Genomic DNA, 21,138 nt, shown 5'->3' with positions numbered 1-21,138 from the left:
AGGCAGCAATTTACGCCATTGCAACTGGTCACATTTGTAGCATTAGCATCATCACACATAGCCAAGCATCCTCCAACAAGCGTTCCATTATCATGAAACCACACAGCAGTGTTGCAGCCTAGTACAACAAACTTGTTGGATGGTGAGACTGTGAACGGACTTCCTTTGAGTGATGTAGGCAGAGATTCTCTTCTTTGCCCTCCAGAGCAGTTCATAAGCGACACGGGCAGACTCACTATAACCACACCACAGAGTGAAACCATCCATACTTCCAAGTTTATGTTGCTCAAGAATGGCACCATGTTTCCTGTTGAATTTTTGCAAATAACTGTGAATGAGGAGTTTGCACTGCATTCGGAACCAATTCCAAAAGGATATGGAATGGTGATATTTCCACACTTTTCTGGACAACCCGGCCTTGACATGGAACTTGCAAGAGTTGGGGCTATGGCAAAGCACAGGGTGGAAAACACCAGAATTACAAAGGCTAGCTCCATTGCTTGCTGGAAAAAGTGGTGAACATGAAATCATCGTGTTAATACAATTATAAAAAGAAGTGTGATTGGTACATAATCACTTTTTTATGAATCATGTCAACTTCACTACATAAATCAAATTAACAACGAAAGGACCCAAAAACGGAGTTTCAAGAAACAATAAAAGCCTTCAATATGTTTTCTATTTTAGGCCATCCCACTAAGATTATCTTCTTTAAACACAAAAGGTGATTAAATCCAGTGGATCACACTTCTTTAAACACCAAAACACAACCTTCTTAATATAAGTAAATGATGAGCCATTTTTGTTGGGACAAAAGTAAGCATGAGATATATAGTTTTGGACCATAATTGCTAAGTTAGAACAATGAACAGAAACACACAAAGTTGTGATATCCAAGGATCAATTGTTTACATACCTTCTTCTACCAAGGCACCAAATAGCTTCAATTTTAATAGAGAGAGAGTAGAGATAGTAATGGTAGTAATGAAAGGTTTTAGTTATAGCTGCTCTATAATATTAGATGAATAGTAGACATGTCAAAAATAGCACAAAAAAGTTGAATAGTCTTTTAATAAACTCAATAGTCTCATTCCTCCAACTTTATTTGCCAATGACATTTGAAAAGTTGAGGGGAGACCACTATTTGACGACTCAACAATTACGTGTTCCCTTCAATTACGTTTGTCATTTCAATTCATATGCTATTAACAATTTCGTGCAATTTTTATTATAAATGATAAATAGACACATTTTGCATTGATATTTTTATTATATAATTAAAACTTTTAAACATAGTAATTTCTAGAAAAACACATATTTTAATATAAAATTTAATAAAATACAAGAGATAGAAGAAAAAAATGTGTTAATGAAAAATGGGTCATACCTCATATTGAGAAAAACTTTTCTAAAATAAAGTGTTTCTATAGTATAGGAAACAACCAAAAGGTAAAAGAGTTTCTACTTTTATAAACATAGGAAATATATAAAAATAAACCGAAATTCTATTAATTTTTTCCTGCCAATTTTTTTTATACCTCCTTCCGTTTCAAAGAAGATGACCCATTTCTTGGATAATAGTATGAGATTTTATGTAGTTTTATTTTATATCTTAAAATACAAAGAATAAAGTGAAAGGGGAATAAAATAGACATAATTGTGTTTTTCATTTTTAGTAATGCATTACCAGGGACAAACAAACTACAAAGAAAAGTGGTTTGGTGGGACGGAGAGAGTGTCAGAGTATGTACTACCCCTTTTAAAACATACCCCCTCCGTCCCATTGAAGATTATTCATTTTTTTTTTGTTTGTCCCAACTAAGATGACTCATTAAAAAATAAAACACTTTTATTCTCGACTTTATTCTCTCTCCATTTTATACTCAAAATAAAATTGCATAGATTCTCATGCCGCCCAAGAAAATGGTCATCTTACTTGGGAAGGAGGGAGTATGATATATCAAACTCAATCGGGGCTATTAATCACTGACGACGGAATAACATTTTTCGTGGTACCTTTGAATTAAAATGGATGTTAGCAAAAATGGTGTTTAATATTTTAAATATATAAAAATAAAGATAAAAATAAAAGTAAAAATAAATAAATAATAGATAAAGAGAATAGAAATTAAAAAAAGGGAAGTGAATAAAATGATTTAATGAAATTTATGGTATTCCTAAAAGAGTGTTACAAAAATTGTGTAGTTCACCCCCAATAAATTTTAAATTCAATTAAAAAATAAAATAAAAACAGTAAAATGAAAAACCACAGACAGTTTTTCCCTAATTTCTTCTTCATTGAAGAAGAGAACACTTCATCAACGATACAATCAATTCACTGTCTCTGAAATTATCCGAGTAATTAGTTGATTGAAGTTTCAATATGAGCAGTGACGCAAAGGAAACTGCAGAAGATCTTTTTGCGGAGGCGTCAAGGGCTGTTGATTTGCTCTACAACGTTCGAGACACCTATTTTCCGGAAAATCCAGATGAAAAAGCTTCGAAGCTCTCTACAGAGTCAACTCTTGCCCTCCAAGTGCTCGATAGAATTCCCCAAGGTTTTATTTTGGGCATAATGCAACAAGTTTAAATCTTACCTGAAATTTGATTCACTGATTTCTGTGATGCAGAGAAACGGAAGATGCCAGGGCAGAGAGCTACTTTTGAGTATTTGAGAGGGAAAGTGTTGGATGTTTTTCCCGAGTATAAGAAAGAAGCTGAGGATCATCTCTCCAAGGCTGTAAGTAGCATCTAAGGAATTACGTTTGCTCTTAATTTTCTGTTTTGGGCATCTTAAATTTGATTTTTTGGTGGGTAATTTAGTTTCTAGGTGGTGTTGTTTCAAAACTTCTTATGCAGCTGGATTTTTTGGAAATTGGTAAGAGAAGCTAGATTAAGATAATTCATTGGGTGTTTAGTTTTCATGGTTGATAATGTACATAATTAAGTATTTTTTTATCCTCATTATTACGATTTCTCGAATCTTACCCTTGGTATAATCAAGAAAAAGTTTCTCAAGTGATGGAGATTATCAATGGCGTTGGGATATCTCAGTAGTTCGTATGTATCTTAGTAAAGAAGGGGTTAGCCTATAGAGTAATGGCAATGAGTAGAAAAGGATGTTAACTTGGTTGAATATGTGGATATTCCTTCGACGGGTTGTTCGGTTTCCCTAGTCTATGTTGGAATTTGGCACCATTTAAGTGTTTTTACTGTTTGAGGATTTTGTTTCTTGATTGTGCTGATTTTTTTAGTCACAATTTTCCAATAGGTGAAGCTGAATCCTTCACTTGCAGATGCTTGGTTGAGCTTAGGTAACTGCATATGGAAGAAAGGTGATCTAGTTTCAGCAAAGAATTGTTTTACACTTGGCTTAAGCAAGGTCATTCTGTTTGATCCTGTAATTTTGACAGAGAAGAGTTAAGTTGTAAAGTTCTCTAAAATTTCTGTTAAAATGGGTAACTTTCAGGGTCCACATAAAGGGCTTCTTTGTCAAATATCGATGCTTGAAAGACGAATGGCTCAAGGTAAGATTGAGAGATGATTCTGTTTGTTACTTTTATTAAGATTTCGCTATAGCATTGCTGATAGTTAGGCATGTATGTATGGCTTACAGGATCTGAAGACCAGGTCAAAATTGTCGATGACAGCATAAAGCATGCAAAAGAAGCCATCTCTCTTGATGTCAAGGATGGGAACTCTTGGTGTAAGTGTAAACAGAGATCATAAAAGCAGCACAATTGTTGTGCTATATCATGTCCGTTTAACACGGACACTTTGTTTTCTCTTCTCTTTTTATTTTGGATCTCCATATTTTTTCTTCATTCACACAGATAATCTAGGGAATGCTTGTCTCACGTCATTTTTTGCCACCGGAGCTTGGGACCATGGAAAGCTTCTCCAATCTTTGAAGTCGTACCAACATGCTGTGAGTGTTGGGTTAGATAAAAAAGGCTTCTATTTTGCAAAATCTGTACTAGTCTTTTGAGGATTACCTTTTTATATTTGTCAGGAAAAAGATGAAAGAATGAAGTCAAATCCTGACCTATATTTCAACTGTGCCATTGTAAGGCTCTTTCTCTTGCTTTATTCCCTTCTTTTAGTGTTTTATGAGTAGATACATCAGAAAAGTCTTCTCTATTATGCATATTTTTCTCCACTTTTAGCACCATTGCTTTCGCTTTCTCTTTCTGCTTAAGTCTCTACTCTCAAGAAAGTTTATATTTACCGGTTCAAAACACTTCTCAGTTTTGTGCCTTTTCTGTTGTTTATATATTAGGCTTAGACCTCCTGATGCACTTAACTCCTGTGGAAACAGCCTACTAAGTATTTTCTTTCGATTCTGATAGGTTAACAAATATCTAGAGAACTACGAGAGAGCTCTGAGTGGATTTGAAGCTGCTGCATTGAGGGATCCTGGTCTAAATGCAACGGAGGAAGTTCAGAAGATTATTCGCCTTCTCGATAAAATAGATAGTTCGCTTCGAGTAAGTTGGCCCCTATTATTTTTTTTTGAAGTGAAAATTTAGATTGTCAAATTTGGTATTTTTTTTTTGGAGAAAAACAGATCTTTGGATTAGGTCATCCTTTTTTATGATTGCATGTTTCAGTTTCTTAACATATCATTGATATGCAGGGGCAGTCCAAGGTCAAACGACTAGCATCCTTGGCATCATCTCTCGCTAGTGTAAATTGTAAGCAATATGAACTACCTTGTATAAGTAGTCCGTGGTTTGAACGTTGGAATATTTTATTTATTTTCTTTTTTTGCTTTTCTCCTAGTGAACCCATCTTACAAAAAAGAGACCGTAGATTGTCTGTCAGAAGGTCTGAACAAAGCAGTTGGCATCGTAGGAAAAGTCATATTCTTCATTAAGCACGAAAATGTGGCACCATTGTAAGTTTGCTTCCTCTCTGCTCAGAACACCGTGTGTTTAAATGCTTTCATTTCCACATTAGTTACATTGTGAAAGACCTTGTAACCTGACTTTTCCATCATCTTGCTACAAAAATTACAGTTACTATTTGCTATGTGATCCAAGTCAGAAATGCTACGTTCTGTCTGTCTATGGAGTACATAACGAGGCGGTATGTTGCGATTCTGTCCTTTTTTAAGCAGAATTGACCCTTCGTATAGTTTGATGTTCCAAATTGCTTTGTTTAATTCAGAAAAACTGTGATAGATTGTGCTCAGTGAGAACAGTTTTCACCTTGTCACATATTGCTTGGTTCTTCTTTCAGATTAAAGAAGGAGATCAAGTCACTATTCTAGAACCTTCTTACCAATATATTGATTTTTCGTGGAAGGGAAAGGTATGCTGGAATTCTTTAGTACTCCCTCCGTCCCGGAGTATTAGACTCACTTCTTTTGGGCACATGATTTAAGGAATTGATATTTAAATAGTTAAAGTGGAGAGAGTAAAGTATGAGAGAGGGAAAAAGTAGGGGAGAGAAGAGAGAAAAAAGTAGGTGGAGAATAAAATAAGATAGATGCTTTTTGCTAAAAAAGGAAATGAGTCTAATATGTTGGGACATCCCATAAAGGAAAGTTGGTCTAATACCTTGGGACGGAGGGAGTACTAATGCAATGTTGCATAGAATGCTGACACTATTCATATATCTGAAGGCACAAACAATGCCAGATTGCCTCTTTTCTATCTACGACTGATTATTCATTATCGTTTTTTTTAACCACCAGTCGTACCAGTTCAGATCAGTCCGTGTTGATTTTATGGAGCAAATACTCGTTAATGGAAAAGCCTTGCCTCCCCAGCACTCTGTTCAAACATCAATCTACGCCCAGAACAAGACGTGAAAAAGGTTCCAGGGTTTGCATCTGGATGCACATAACTCCTGTGAAGAATGGCAACGACGAGTACGATAAAGAGATATAGGTGATGTGTGTGAAACAGAAGTATGTTTGTATACAAAAGTGGAACTAAGCTCTAAATGAGATTTTGTTAATCCTTTTTTTTACGAAAATTGTTTGAATTGGTCTGTAATCTTTGCTTGAAGTGTGGGGTGACATGTATGTAAAAAATCTTTTGTTTTTGGCATGTACTATTTGACTTCAAGCTTTTACATGCATTCACATCATCGAAGTTTCACTTCATTTCTCACGACACTACATTAATTGCAATTATTTTAAAAGAACTTGTACATGAGCCATCCAATTTTTTAATTTTTGGATTTTCAGAGCAAATTCTCACATGTTTATCATCAGATTTTGTAGAAGATTCTTGTCTATTGCCTGTCTTCTACATCGTCGATTTGACCTTTAACTAAGGGTGGGTTTTCGGTTCGGTTTTTGTCCAAATCGAATTAAAAAACCAATTTTTTGTGAAAATGAAACTCTCACCGAACTGAACTATCTAACAGATCTAGACTGAAAAATCAAAATTGCATAAATATATCCAAAAAGTCCAAAAACGAAATTCAAACTAAAAAACTGAACCCGAAAAATTGAAATTGCATTATATATCCAAAAAATCTGAAAATGTAGTTCATTGTGGTTTATTTCGAGTCGTTTTCAAGAAATGGGTATAATGTTGTTCTAGCACACAACGTCGACAATGCCGAAAACGTCAACGATTACTTTGCAATGACATTGAATGAAATTTGTCCATCTTACATCGTTTAAGGGGTAAAATTGTAGCTTAATTACTCCCTCCGTCCACGAATAAGAGTCCTGTTTTTCCATTTTGGTCCGTCCATGAATAAGAGTCCCGGTTCATAATTACCATAAATGATAAAGAGACCCCACATTCCACTAACTCATTCCACTCACATATCATTTAAAACTAATATATACAAGTGGGACCCCTATTCCACTAACTTTCTTCCACCCACTTTTCTTAATATTTCTTAAAACCCGTGTCATTTAGAAATGAGACTCTTAATCGTGGACCGAGGGAGTAGTTTAGAGGGTTTTACCTCTGTGTAAGGGTAATCTTGTCTTTTCGTTATCATTTATAACTTATAAGGGTGGGCAATTAGGTAGGTTATTCCTAGGCTAAGGGTAGGTTATTCTTAGGGTTTTTCTAACTTTTAAGCACCACATTTTCGTTAGATGCCGTTATCAAGGGTGGCAATTAGATCATTCTTATTAGGCCCAAGGGAACAACAAATCCGATATTCCTCTCCTTTTCGTTAGATGCTGGCAAGTGGCAAAGACATTAACTATTCGCGACTATTAGAGGCATTAATTTATTTCCGGCATGGAGATTAAGAAAAAATGTGTTAAGTGAGTTAAGTAAAAGAAGAATAAAGTAGGAAATGAAAAAGGTAGAGAAATGAAGAAAGAATAAATTAAAATAAGAGAGAGTAAAGTAAGTGAGATGTAACGTGTTCTTTTACTAAAAGACAAATGACTCTATTACTATGGAACGAAGAGAATATATATAACTAAGGGAGTATAACTGAGATTCATATTCCACAACCTATTCAACCCATTTTTCTTTACATTTCTTAAAAACCTATGTCGAAACCAAATATGATTCATATTATGGAACGGATGGAGTATTTGTTATGCATATAGTACAGTTTTGATTATAACGCACCCCTCTGCTCATATGCTCGATGTACATGAATTAGCCACGTACGGCTGAGTTGTCAATTGTGATGAGTTGTCAATTATAACACTTGCATTAGTTAGTGGATAATAGTTTTCATTTCCAACTTAGTTAACACTCTCATATCCTCTATATATAACATATATGATTCACCTCTAGTCTACACAGTTTTTCTTCATGGATTCTTCCAAAGTTAGTGGACATTTATCCATGAATGGTGGCGATGGAGCTCACAGCTATGTCAAAAACTCATCCTACCAGGTTTAAATCTACACATCTTTTACCATCATAATTGTTAAACTCTTGCATTCATACTTTGATATGATCTATGGTAAGTCCACCACAAGAAAAAATAACAAATAAAAACGCCTTTTTATTTCATTAGGAACGTTTTTTTGTTATTATTAAATATATCAACAACGCTTCAAAAAAACATTCTTATTCTTGATGTACCAAATAAGAATAAGGACGCAAAGAGAAAGCGCTAGTGAATTACTCTCTTCTTGGAACGCCTTTTAAAAGCATCCCTAAATGCAGTTTAGAATTAGAGACACTATTAAAAAGTCTCCTACGTGAATTTATGTTTGCGTATTAACTAAGGAATTAGCATTTGTGAAACATTGATGTTTTCAAGAGAGGAGTATTGGAGGCTGCAACGGCAATCATCGAAGAAGAAATCGCCACAAAATTAGAGATACAAACTAATAACTTCTGCATTGCCGATTTCGGGTGCTCAACCGGAAACAACTCTTTTCCGGCCATGCACACGATCATCGAAGCTGTCAAACAGAAATACGAATCTTCAGACCTCAAAACCCCAGAATTCGTTGTGTGCTTCAGCGACTTAGTCTCCAACGACTTCAACACCCTCTTCAGTTCCCTCCCACCCGACAGGAGCTACAAGGCAGCTGCAGTAGCCGGAGACTTCCACGACTGCCTTCTCCTGCCGTCATCTGTCCACTTCACGTACTGTTCTTGGTCGCTCCACTGGCTGACGGAGGTGCCCAAGGCGGCCGAGGGCCTCAAGTCTGTTTGGCATGGTGGAGAGGAGAGAAAGGAGGTTTATAAAGCTTATTTGGGGCAATTTGAGAGGGATTTGGAATCATTCTTGAAGTGTAGGGCTGTGGAAATGGTGGAAGGTGGGCTTATGGCTCTTTTAATTCCTTCACTACCTACTTATTGGGACCCACAAAAGGAGTTTACTATTGGGTCGTTGGCCGACCTTCTCAGATCTTCCCTCCTCGACATGGCCAAAAAGGTCAAATCTACATTTTTCACTTACATTCTTTTTCTTTTATTCGTAACAACAATCGATATTAAAAACTTTGACCAAGTCAATGAAATTGACTACTATATTGACTTTTATAGGGAAAACTGAGTAAGGAAAAGTCAAAAACATTCAATATTCCATATAACGTTCCCACTCTAGGGGAAGTAAAGGCTATACTACAAAAGAGCAACAGTTTCAGCTTAGAAAGAATGGAAAGTTTGAAGAGTGGGACATTGCTCAATGTTGACGGCCACGTGGCATTTTGTAAGGCAGTTCATCAAAATTTACTTACATATGAATTTGGAGCGGAAACCATCGATGAAACATTCGACCTTTTCAAGAATAAACTCCAAGCTTCGCCAGTTTACGCAGATCTTTCTAATGATAGATCTATTGTGGTTGTTGCTATCCTCAAGCACAACAATGTTTAGTACTTTGGTCACCGATTTTATTGGTAGGATATTCGGAGGTATCAATAATTCTTTGTATCACAATAAAAATAATTTGGGGCTCTGGGATTTATGGTATCTACATAATGTAATATGAATTTTATCTTACAAAATAAAGTTTGTTGCTTTCGTGTCCGCCCACTACCAGGAGTCCAGGACTATTTTACTCCCTTCGTCCCATAAAAATTTGAGCAATTTGTATGACACGTGAATTAAGACAAAATTGGTAAAGTAAGAGAGAGGAGGAGATCTTCTAAATTAAAGACACTTTCAATAGCGTTTCTTCATATGGAAATCTGCTTCTATCCAAATAAGACTGGTAGATTAATTTCCGAGTTCTTGATACAAGACACTCAGAAAAAGCAATGGCTTGATCTAAGCAAACACATATGAGGAATAAGTCTCTAGAGACACACATACAAAAAAATATACACCGACAACACGAGGAGTTGAATATTTTTGCATCTACGCTTAGTTTGTAGCAAGCGGGGAACGTTATGTTATACCAAGATATTAGGTATTGAGAAACAAAATATCGATAAAAGCTTTGAATTCTTGGATTTTCAGAGCAAATTCTCACATGTTTATCATTCATATTTTCTAGAAGATTCTTGTCTGTTGCGTGTATTGTACATCGTCGTTAATTTGACCTTTTACTAGGGGTGAGTTTTAGGTTCGGTTTTTGTCCAAATCGAATTGAAAAACCAAAATTTTGTGAAATGAAAATCACACCAAACTGAACTATCCAAAAAAATAGAAATCCGAACTATACTAACCGATCTAAACTGAAAAATCGAAATTGTTGCCTTTTTAGTTTAAGGGGTAAAATTGTCGCCTTTTTAGTTTTGAGGGTTTTACCTCTGCGTAGGGATGTCAATGCAACCCGTGACCCGTGGGCTGGTCCGATTAGCCCGCAAAATTTATAGAGTTAGGGTTGGAAATTTATAATCCGATAAAATCACAACCCGATTAGCCTGCACTCGATTAACTCGCAACCCGTTAGGGCCAGAACCGAAAACCCGATAAAATTTTTATTGTTATATTTGTTGGACTCCTAATTGGACACATTCATTGATGATTTTTATAATATAGATAACTAAATAAAATAATTTTCAATTTTATATTAATTATACAAATTATATATTAAATTTTTATTAATATAATACTCCCTCCGTCCCCCAAATTTTGTCACCATTTGACTCGTCACAGGTTTTAAGAAATGTAATAGAAAGTTAGTTGAAAAATTTAGTAGCATGTGGGTCCTACTTTTATATATTAGTTTTAAAATTAAATGTAAGTAGGAATGAGTTAGTGGAATGTAGGGTCCACTACCAAAAATGGTTAAAGTGAAAAGTGAAATTTTTTTAGGGACGGACGAAAAAGGAAATAGGTGACAAATTTTTCAAGGACGGAGAGAGTAGTAAATGGATAAACTAGAAACTTCAAATTCATTAAAAAATATTTAAATTCTAAAACATGTTTTTAAATATTTAAATTTATGTTTTATTTTGCACAAATCTCAAATATTAGTATTTGATCATATTTATGTTTGAGTTTAAGTATATATTTCAAATTTATCATAATTAAATATTTTATATTTTATAAATGTAACTATTTTTTGCCATTATTTATTGGATTGATCGCATGTTAATTTAATCGATAGCAACCCGATTAACTCGTTGGATTAGCCCGAAACCCGTGCTTTTAGTTTTAGGGTTGAATTTTTATAACCCGAAAAAATCACAACCCGATAGCCCGCACCCGAATGACCCGCAATCCGAGCAGGGTTGGCCCGAAATCCGGTGGGCCGGCCCAATTGACATCCCTACCCATGTGTAAGGGTAATATTGTCTTTTCAATATCATTTATAAGGGTGGGCAATTAGGTAGGTTATTCCTAGGCTAAGGGTAGGTTATTCTAACTTTAAAGCACCGCATTTTCATTAGATGTTGGCTAGTGGCAGAGACAATTATTCGCACATTAGTCGTGTTTATGTTATTTTAGTTTTTCGAATTACAGTTCACGTACTCTGTTAGGGATCTCTTTTCCCTAACGAAGAACTACATGCAATTACAAATGAAACACCACAATCCGACGCCCTCAACGACGGGGTCGGCGGCTGAAAAGTCACAAACTGGCGCGGAGAAATTTCTCCGTCGGCAGTGATAAGGATTTCACGAGTATTACGCAAGTATTTTGGGCAAATAATTCTTCATTAATTCTTGACGGCATTAATGAAAGCCCTATTTATAATCCTAAGGACCCTAGGGTTGGTTCGACTTATCCTAAACACCGGGAAAAGAACCAACAAAGAAAAACCCGATGGGGCTTATAATTCGCCCGACTCTCAAAACGTTTGCAAAAATAATTAAATAACAAAAGTCCAAAATAAACAAAATAAAAGAAGTAAATAACTAAGATATTACGCGCCTCACTTGGCGACGTAATTCTTGTAGAAGTTCGGAGGCTTGATGTTCTCACGCGGCCTCAACTTCCGGGTCGTCGTCTCCTCCTCTGGTACCGCCGCGGCCGGCGTCTCTTCCCTGGGTGATCTCTGTTCTTCCTCGTCGGTATTCGGTGGTGTTGACGCCGATCTCTGTTCCTCCTCCTCAAGAGTCGTTGGTGTTGCTGGCACATCACCAACATTGTTGTTGCCGGTCGACGTAGCTGGACCGTCCCTAACAACTCCCCCTTCCTTAGAAATTTCCTTGTCCTCAAGGGAAAGACTTGGGAATCGTTTTCTCATTTCCACCAATGTCTCCCATGATGGTGACTCTGAGCCGTCTGATCACTTCACTAACACGTGCTCCACAGCTGCTCCATTATGCCATAGTACCTGTGAATCCAGAATTGCCACCGGATAAGCAATGGGCCTGATACCGATGAACTTCGACGGTAAGGGCACCTGCGGATCGTCCTTGACAAACGCACGCAAGAGACTAACGTGAAACACATTGTGCACTCTACTGCCCTCCGGTAAACGCAGCCTATAAGCCACTGGACCAATCCGCTGCAAGATCTCGAATGGTCTGTAGAATCTCTTCGACAATTTAGCAGAGATCGGCTTCGCCACAGAGTGTTGGCGATACGGCTGCAGTTTCAGCCACACGAAGTCGCCTACTTCATATTCAACATTCCGCCTATGCCTATTTGCCGTTGCCGCCATGCGTTGCTGGGCACGGAGCAAATTTCGACGTAGTTCCACCAATAACTCTCCTAGCTGTCGAATAAGCTCTGCTACGCTGGGAGGGGTAATCGCCGATGGTGCGGTAGCCACCAATAGAGGCGGTTCTCGGCCATACAAGGCACGAAAGGAGGAGGTGCCCAGCCCTGCGTGGTGAAAGCAATTTAAGGATAGCTCTGCCCACGGCAAAAAATTCGACCAAGTGGATGGCCTATCGGCCGTGAAAGCGCGTAGGTATTGCTCTAATCCCTTGTTACGAATCTCCGTTTGGCCATCCGACTCAGGGTGGTACGCCGTTGTGAAATTTAATTTTGTACCACTGAGGCGCAAGATCTCTTCCCAGACTGCATTTAGAAATACCGAATCCCGATCTGACACCAAGGTCTTGGGAAATCCATGGTGCCTAACTACTGTATTGACAAACAAATGTGCCACACGTAAAGCATCGAAGCGAGTCGGAAGGGCTGCGAAGTGAGCGTACTTGGAGAGCCTGTCAACTACCACCATGATCGTTATATACCCGCGCGATTGTGGAAGTCCGGTGACGAAGTCCATCGACACATCATCCCACACTTGGGACGGTACCGGTAATGGTTGTAGGAGACCTGCTGGTTTTTGTGTTGAGTATTTAGTAGATTGACAAATCACACAAGCCTCGACAAAGTGTCTGACCTCCTTCCGCATCTTTGGCCAATAAAAACCTGCTGCCAATAATCGAAACGTCCGGTCGTGCCCCGGGTGACCGGCCAAAGGCGTACTATGGTGCTCTTCCAACAATAAACGTTTCATAGAAGATGATTGACTGACCAGAATTCTGCGATTAAAATATACCAATCCATCCGTGAATGACAAGTGGGCAGGGGCTGCTCCTGCCTTTATCTTCGCTGTCAATTCCACCAGCTCTGGTAACGTCGCCGTTTCCTTTCGCAACACCTTGAGGACTTTAGGAATCGGGTGCGCGAATGCAGAGAAAAGAGCTGCTTCTTCCTGCGGCGGCGATAGATCAGTCGCCGGCGCTATTGCTGACTGTAGCAGTTCCTGCGGCGGGTCAGTTTCCTCCCGACGGGACAGTGCATCCGCTGCTCTATTGGACGTGCCTTTCTTGTATTCAATTCGAAATTTGTATCCCATTAATTTCCTAACGTACAATTGCTGATCCGGCGTTTGTACTACCTGTTGTAACAGCTCCTTCAAGCTTTTTTGGTCGCTGCGGATCACAAATTCTCGTCCCAATAGGTATTGCCTCCATTTTTGTATCGCCTCTACAATAGCATAGAGCTCTTTGTGGTATGTTGAAGCCACCCGCCGTCGCGGTCCCAGTTTTCGACTGAAGAAGGCAATAGGGTGTCCTTCCTGAATTAATACGGCTCCAATGCCAACGTCGGAGGCGTCTGTCTCAACATAGAAGGTTTTAGTGAAATCTGGGAGCCGCAATGGTGTCGAAGTCATTGCCGCCTTGAGTGCTGTGAAAGCGTCTGTTGCTGCCTCTGTCCAAACGAACGACTCCTTTTTCAACAAATCAGTCAGAGGCGCAGCAATCACCGCGTAGTTCGCGATGAAGCGGCGATAATACCCCGTCAGGCTCAGAAATCCTCGCAACTGTTTGACATTGCGGGGTAGTGGCCATGCCGTCATGGCGTCAAGTTTCCGTGGATCTGCCTTAAGTTCCCCATCTGCAATTAAATGGCCCAGATATTCAACCGTAGTACTGCAGAACGAGCATTTGGATAACTTAACATAGAATTGATTAACGCTTAGGAGCGATAGTACCTCGGATAGATGCTCGCAATGTAGCTCCATAGTAGGGCTGTAAATTAGAATATCATCGAAGAATACGATGACACAGCGTCTGAGAAGCGGCTGAAATATGATGTTCATGGCTGCTTGAAAAGTCGAAGGGGCGTTCGTCAAACCGAATGGCATCACCAGAAACTCGAAGTGACCATCGTGTGTTCTGAACGCCGTTTTAAATATATCTGCCTCGTGCATTCTGATTTGGTGGTATCCTGAGCGAAGATCTAACTTGGTGAAGAACTTCGCCTTCCCGAGCTCATCGAATAACTCATCAGCGGTGGGAATCGGGAAATGATCCGGTACCGTCGCCAAATTCAGCGCTCGATAATCAATGCAAAATCTGAAGGTTCCGTCTTTCTTCCGGATCAACAAAACCGGAGATGAAAACGGACTATGGCTCCTCTGAATAATACCTTGATCCAACATATCTTTCACCTGGCGTTCGATTTCGTTCTTTTGGAAATATGGGTATCGATATGGCCTCACATTGACGGGTCTGGTGTCTGGCAATAAATGAATCCTATGATCGAAAGCACGTGCCGGTGGCATTCCTTCGGGCAGAGCAAACACGCCACGATGCTCCTCAAGTACTCGGCCGAAATCAGCCGGCAAATCCGGTGGAAATACCACCTCAGCAGAGAGCAGCGTGGCTGCTGTTTCCTCGGGGTCAATGGCCACAACTTCGTAGAATTCGGGTGGCTCTAAAGAATGCAAAGAAATCTGCTGGGGGCCGGGCAGTTTACCTTGTAAAGTAATCGACTTGCCATCCTGTTGAAACTCCAAAGTCTTGCCGACGAAGTCGGCGGCAATCTTCCCCAATGACTCCAGCCATGTCATGCCCAGAATCACATCTGGACCATGAATTTCCAGTATGTGTAAATCAGTGAGGAACCTAGCACCTTGAATTGCCAATTTCGTACGACGAGATACATGGGAGCATGTCAGCGACGCCCCATTACCCACGTATACCCGAAAGGGACGAATTGGTGACAACGCTAACTGTAGACGCTCTGCGATGCGTGGGTGTAAAAAATTGTGAGTGCTTCCCGTGTCAATTAAAATCCGCACCTCTGTAGCCCCCAACTCGCCAACTACTTGGAAAGGGACTGAACGGCTGTTGCCATTTAAGGCGTGTAAATGGGAGATATCCTCCGTGATGATCTCCTCGTCATGTGGCTGTTCTCCAAAATCGTAGCCCTGACCTTCAGCTTCCTCTTCACCTACGTAACAAAGGAGCTTCACCGCGCAAACATGGCCCGGTACATACTTTTCCGGGCAATGCCAACAAAGACCCTTTCGCGAGCGTTCTGATTTCTCTGCATTAGAAACAAGGATCGGGGTGAATTTGGGTCGCTCCTGGCCTCTTGTCGGGTGTCCTCCGGATGGGATCGGCGACGCCGTGGCTGGCTGACCTGCCACTGATGTTTGTGGTTGGCGCAAGTCCCTGCTGGACCATTGGCGCTTCTGTGATGTTGACTGCTGGTATCGATGGTCCTGGTTAGCTGCCAAACGCAGAGCAAGCGCCATTGCTTCCGCTAATGATTGTGGCTGTTGCAGCTTCACCTTTTCTTGAATGGGCATCTTTAGACCTTCAATGAATATGGGAATTAAGGCATAATCCGGAAGGCCCTCTACCCGATTCAAATATTTCTCGAAGGTATCATGATATTCTGCTACTGAACCCGTCTGTACCAATTTTGCAAGAGGCCCAATGTAATTTCTGAAACTCTGCGGGTCGAACCGGTGACGGACATCCTCCAAAAAATCTGGCCAGGTAACGAATCGATTGTTGTTCCTGTAATTAAATATCCATTCTGCCGCGGGTGGTTCAAAGAGCATGACCGCGTAGTGGAGACGATCTTCCTCGGGCATCATAATGTGATCAAAGTAATACTCCACTCGAGATATCCAATTTGTCGCGTCCGAACCGTCGAAGTAAGGGGCTCGAACTTTAACCCCATGATGATTATCAGACCCGTATTGGGTATGAGGTCTGTCTCGCGAAGAAGGGGTGTCCCAGCATGACGAACGGCGGCGCTGGTCCCGCCAACCTTGGTGGCGAGTCGCTGGAGGGTCCCAGCTCGATGTGCGTCGTGGCCGGTAGGGCACCATTCGGGTATCGGGTGCGGTTTCCTGCTGCCAATCCGCTTCGAGATGCAGATCATCGCGGCGATAAGGGCTGCTCCGTCGACCACCCCTAGTCGATCTTCTATCGCGAAACCCTAGTTGTCGTTGTCGAGGGTTCGCGTCTCGCGGAGGGAAATCCAGCGCCCTATATTCCGCATACTCCCTATCGTCTGAATCGTAATCGTCATCGGGAGGGCCGGTATCCCGAATAGGCGGGTTCTCCAAACTATCCACCCGACGATCTGAATTGTCCATTCTGACCTCTAATTGATCGAACCGTGCCATTATCCGGTCGAAACCTTGAGTGAGGGGGTCCGACGCACCAGGGTCTGATCGCTGACGACCGGTGGGTGGATCACCCCGTGGCGGCGGTCGCGGAGGCAAACCCGAGTCGCGCCGATATCCCATCGGTTGCCGGCGTGAGGAGCCCACCAACAACTCCTGTGCGTTGCCTCCCGTCAGGGCAACCGGCGAACCATGAACTTCTTCTGCCAATTCCATTGAGTTCGATATGATAAGCACCAGATGTTAGGGATCTCTTTTCCCTAACGAAGAACTACCTGCAATTACAAACGAAACACCACAATCCGGCGCCCTCAACGACGGGGTCGGCGGCTGAAAAGTCACAAACTGGCGCGGAGAAATTTCTCCGTCGGCAGTGATAAGGATTTCACGAGTATTACGCAAGTATTTTGGGCAAATAATTATTCATTAATTCTTGACGGCATTAATGAAAGCCCTATTTATAATCCTAAGGACCCTAGGGTTGGTTCGACTTATCCTAAACACCGGGAAAAGAACCAACAAAGAAAAACCCGATGGGGCTTATAATTCGCCCGACTCTCAAAACGTTTGCAAAAATAATTAAATAACAAAAGTCCAAAATAAACAAAATAAAAGAAGTAAATAACTAAGATATTACGCGCCTCACTTGGCGACGTAATTCTTGTAGAAGTTCGGAGGCTTGATGTTCTCACGCGGCCTCAACTTCCGGGTCGTCGTCTCCTCCTCTGGTACCGCCGCGGCCGGCGTCTCTTCCCTGGGTGATCTCTGTTCTTCCTCGTTGGTATTCGGTAGTGTTGACGCCGATCTCTGTTCCTACTCCTCAAGAGTCGTTGGTGTTGCTGGCACATCACCGACATTGTTGTTGCCGGTCGACGTAGCTGGACCGTCCCTAACATACTCCCTCCGCTCCATAACCATAATAGTGGAGACATTTTTTTTTTCTGCACAAAGATTAAGTAAGAGAGAGTAAAGTAAGTGAGATGTAATGTGTTATTTTACTAAAAGGCGAAATGACTCCACTACTATGGACCATTAGGAGTATAAGTGAGATGAATATTCCATCCACTTATTCAATCCATTTTTTTTATATTTCTTAAAACTCGTGCCGAAACCAAATAGGATTCCTATTGTATTTGTCATGCATATAGTACTGTTTTGATTATAACGCACCCCTCTACTCATATGCTCTATATAGTTTTTCTTCATGGATTCTTCCAAAGACAGTCGACATTTTTCCATGAATGGTGGCCTTGGAGAGCACAGCTATGTCAAAAACTCATCTTACCAAGTTGAAATCTACACATCTTTTACCATCATAATTAAACTATTGCATTCATATTTTGATATGACCTGTAATTCTTAACGTTTTCGTATAAAAACATGTTTTCAAGAGAGGAATATTGAAAGCCACAAAGGCAATCCTCGAAGAAGAAATCGCCACAAAAATAGAGATTTCAACTAATAGCTTCTTCGCATCGCCGATTTCGGGTGCTCAACCGGAAACAACTCTTTTCCGGCCATGCACACGATCATCAAAGCTGTCAAACGGAAATACGAATCCTCAGAACTCAAAACCCCAGAATTCTACGTGGGCTTCAACGACGTCGTCTCCAACGACTTCAACACCCTCTTCCGTTCCCTCCCGTCTGACAGGAGCGACAAGGTTTTTGCAGTGCCTGGAGACTTCCACGGCCGCCTTCTCCCACCGTCGTCAGTCCACTTCGCGTACTCTTCTTGGGCGCTCCAGTGGCTGACGGAGGTGCCCAAGGCAGCCGAGGGCCTCAAGTCTCCGGCTTGGAGCGGAGAGGAGAGAGAGGAGGTTTATGATGCTTATTTGAGTCAGTTTGAGAGGGATATGGAATCATTCTTGAAGTGTAGGGATGTGGAAATGGTGGAAGGTGGGATTATGGCTCTTCTAATTCCAGGAGTGCCTGCCTTGTGGGACCCACAGAAGGAGTCTCTGTTGTTTCGCGGGTTGAACTTCTCAGATCTTCCCTTGTCGACATGGTCAAAAAGGTAATATCACATCCTATGCATGCGGAGATCAGTACTCCCTTTGTTCGCCATTAACAGTCACAAGTTGACTTTTGCAGGGAAGATTGAGTGAGTCAATGTCAAGGACGTTCAACCTTCCATACTACTTTCCCACCACGGAGGAACCGAGGGCCATACTGCAAAAGAGCAATAGTTTCATCGTAGAAAGAATGGAGATTTTGAATAGTGGGGCGTCGCTCAATGTCGATGGCCACGTGGCATGTCTCAGGGCGGTTCATCAGAATATGCTTACACATATGTTTGGAGCTGAAACCATCAATGAAACGTTCGACCTTTTGTTAAAGAAATTCCAAGCTTCATCGATATACGCAGATCCTTCTAGTGATAGAACTGTTATGATTGTTGCTATCCTTAAGCACAAGCACAAAAATATTTAGCACGTCTGAGATTGGTTGGAGACGTCAGGAAATCTGCTTACTAGTATATCACAATTTAAATAAGGTGTTTCTATTAAGAAGTTGGGGCAGTATGTTTATTTCTATAGTGTAATAAATATTTTACTTTACAAAGTTTCATTTGTTGCTTAGATGTTCCTACTCATGTGATACGAGGTTATAGGACCAAAATTGAAATCACGATTGCATTCGCTGATAGGAATCTATACTTTTATTTTATTTTATTTCGGAAGTGAGCCGATAATCTCTTATATTATTTGGTTGTGTTTTATTATTTGTTTCTATAACTCTTAGGATTTAATTTTGATATGTAACGGCCCATGCGCACTCAAAACAATGGGCCTCCACATTACATTCAAGTTTTAGTTTGGAACTCCAAGAAAATAATAATTCTATATTTCGTTTTAATTACAAGAGCTAATTTTACATAATGATTTACACTAGATATAAAAAAATTTGACAATGTTATCAAATGAAAATAGTACTTTTTGACTTAGAAAGGGCTTAATCCTCTTCTTTGCTCCTATTGTATCCACTAATACGAGCCACCACTAACGCATCATCGTCCGAGCCCAACAACCCTAAATGCTTGGCGGACTATGTTTGAGTCTCGAGCCATGTTCATTTTTTAATTTCTGTCGTTTAATTAATGTACCGAATCGAGCATAATTTTTTTCCAGATCACAAAAGAGAGTGAAGTTGCGCGCAAAGTTATTAGTAACTATGTAATCTTCTTTAGCTTAGCACCAAGAGTGAAATTGACCTGGCAGGGCTAGGTCTGAATTTATAAAAGAGACTCGGCCCAACCTACTTCATTTGTGGGCCTGTGCTGAATTGTGCTTCAAATTTTATATTCTTGCATTTCCACATAAATTCTCACATGTTCATCGTTCATTTTAACTAGAAGATTCCAAATAGGCATTAATGATGTGTGGATTGTAAATATATGGCTCATAGTTAAAGGTGAATATTAAGATAAGATATCCAAAACTGAACACAAATGCTTTATCTACTCTAATGTTGTACCTGAGCTCTTACATATTATTTATTTTGTGTGTATTGTGCGTCGTGGATTGCATTTTAATAAAATGTCCAATACTTTTTTCTATTTTTATTTATTTGACAAATAAACGTGCAATATTTTGAGTTTGATTGTAGCCACTTTGTTTAGATAACATAACATGCGGCACATACTTGTGGTTGTGGAAAATATATTATTGGTTGATTAGCATCTTGTAAACAACACTTAGTTATGGCAGCGTTTTCATTATATAAGACGATAGTGAAACAGAATTAGCCAAAATAAAATTTATGGAGAATTAAATTAAATTAGTTATAGGATCGGAGTGAGGTAATAAGATGATTAATCATGAGATGATGTAATTTTGGTATTGTGAAGATACACCAGCATACATGCACTGACACAGATAGAGTTTTTAGGAAAAAATCAACCAAACAAGAAATAAAATTAGACACATTTCACAAGTAAACATGACAATTGAACATTCCATTGACACGATAGAGTTTTTAGGAAAAAATCAACCAAACAAGAAATAAAATTAGACACGATCATTTCACAAGTAAACATGAATTATATACAGTTATTACGTAGAATATAAGTTCTCTTATGCTCTCCCTCTCTATATATGGGCATGCTAAAAACGAACCCATCACCCTAAATTCAAACTAGGAAGAAAGAGTATTTATTATTGGACCAAAACATCAATAACCTAATTAATCTTTACTCACGCATATCAATACTTGCTATTGGAATATCAAGAAAAGAGTAAATTTGAAACAAAAACAATTAGTTAAATTAACAATGATCTCTTTCTTAGAAAATATCAAAACTTTATTTTCTACATATGACCCAATTAAATTATTTCCCCAACGAAATTAATTTAATACTTTTTGCATGTTCATGAATTTAGTGATTCTAGAACCTTCTTACCAATATATCGATTTTTCGTGGAAGGGAAAGGTATGCTGGAATTATTTATTACTCATG

The 21,138-nt window shown here is 39.8% G+C and overlaps 3 protein-coding genes and 1 pseudogene across 3 annotated transcripts; 3 read left to right on the top strand and 1 right to left on the bottom strand.

Annotated features, from left to right (window-relative positions):
• Window positions 1–1,045, bottom strand: part of LOC125215133 — a 6,293-nt pseudogene extending 5,248 nt beyond the window's left edge.
• A 1,229-nt stretch (window positions 1,046–2,274) lies between these two features.
• Window positions 2,275–6,056, top strand: LOC125215132 (tetratricopeptide repeat protein 5-like). Its single transcript, XM_048116457.1, has 13 exons — window positions 2,275–2,558; window positions 2,631–2,740; window positions 3,272–3,382; window positions 3,470–3,527; window positions 3,617–3,706; window positions 3,834–3,928; window positions 4,013–4,066; window positions 4,350–4,487; window positions 4,637–4,694; window positions 4,783–4,897; window positions 5,019–5,088; window positions 5,242–5,313; window positions 5,699–6,056. Exons 1-13 carry the CDS (start codon window positions 2,384–2,386, stop codon window positions 5,813–5,815), a joined length of 1,263 nt encoding a protein of 420 aa, XP_047972414.1. The 5' UTR covers window positions 2,275–2,383; the 3' UTR covers window positions 5,816–6,056.
• A 1,704-nt stretch (window positions 6,057–7,760) lies between these two features.
• Window positions 7,761–9,301, top strand: LOC125211403 (loganic acid O-methyltransferase-like). Its single transcript, XM_048111173.1, has 3 exons — window positions 7,761–7,832; window positions 8,206–8,829; window positions 8,940–9,301. The coding sequence occupies exons 1-3, from the start codon at window positions 7,782–7,784 to the stop codon at window positions 9,270–9,272; spliced, it is 1,008 nt and encodes a 335-aa protein (XP_047967130.1). The 5' UTR covers window positions 7,761–7,781; the 3' UTR covers window positions 9,273–9,301.
• Window positions 9,302–18,199: 8,898 nt separating this feature from the next.
• LOC125210051 (loganic acid O-methyltransferase-like) lies at window positions 18,200–19,112 on the top strand. Its single transcript, XM_048109624.1, has 2 exons — window positions 18,200–18,696; window positions 18,779–19,112. Exons 1-2 carry the CDS (start codon window positions 18,200–18,202, stop codon window positions 19,110–19,112), a joined length of 831 nt encoding a protein of 276 aa, XP_047965581.1.
• The last annotated feature ends 2,026 nt before the right edge of the window (window positions 19,113–21,138 follow it).

The sequence above is a fragment of the Salvia hispanica genome, chromosome 3 (genome assembly GCF_023119035.1).
Source record: "Salvia hispanica cultivar TCC Black 2014 chromosome 3, UniMelb_Shisp_WGS_1.0, whole genome shotgun sequence".
NCBI lineage: Eukaryota > Viridiplantae > Streptophyta > Magnoliopsida > Lamiales > Lamiaceae > Salvia > Salvia hispanica.
Note: the sequence above shows the minus strand (reverse complement) of the source record. Positions and strands in the feature narration are given on the sequence as shown.

What these genes read in the sequence shown, in the direction of transcription:
- LOC125215132 (XM_048116457.1), top strand. Translation starts at nt 2,384, where the DNA reads ATGAGCAGTGACGCAAAGGAAACTGCAGAAGATCTTTTTGCGGAGGCG. An exon ending in CAAGGATGGGAACTCTTGGT is followed by an intron (nt 3,707 to 3,833) that starts GTAAGTGTAAAC and finishes TCATTCACACAG; the next exon opens with ATAATCTAGGGAATGCTTGT. An exon ending in ATCTCTCGCTAGTGTAAATT is followed by an intron (nt 4,695 to 4,782) that starts GTAAGCAATATG and finishes CTTTTCTCCTAG; the next exon opens with TGAACCCATCTTACAAAAAA.
- LOC125211403 (XM_048111173.1), top strand. Translation starts at nt 7,782, where the DNA reads ATGAATGGTGGCGATGGAGCTCACAGCTATGTCAAAAACTCATCCTAC. An exon ending in TCAAAAACTCATCCTACCAG is followed by an intron (nt 7,833 to 8,205) that starts GTTTAAATCTAC and finishes GATGTTTTCAAG; the next exon opens with AGAGGAGTATTGGAGGCTGC. An exon ending in TCCTCGACATGGCCAAAAAG is followed by an intron (nt 8,830 to 8,939) that starts GTCAAATCTACA and finishes TGACTTTTATAG; the next exon opens with GGAAAACTGAGTAAGGAAAA.
- LOC125210051 (XM_048109624.1), top strand. Translation starts at nt 18,200, where the DNA reads ATGCACACGATCATCAAAGCTGTCAAACGGAAATACGAATCCTCAGAA. An exon ending in TTGTCGACATGGTCAAAAAG is followed by an intron (nt 18,697 to 18,778) that starts GTAATATCACAT and finishes TTTGCAGGGAAG; the next exon opens with ATTGAGTGAGTCAATGTCAA.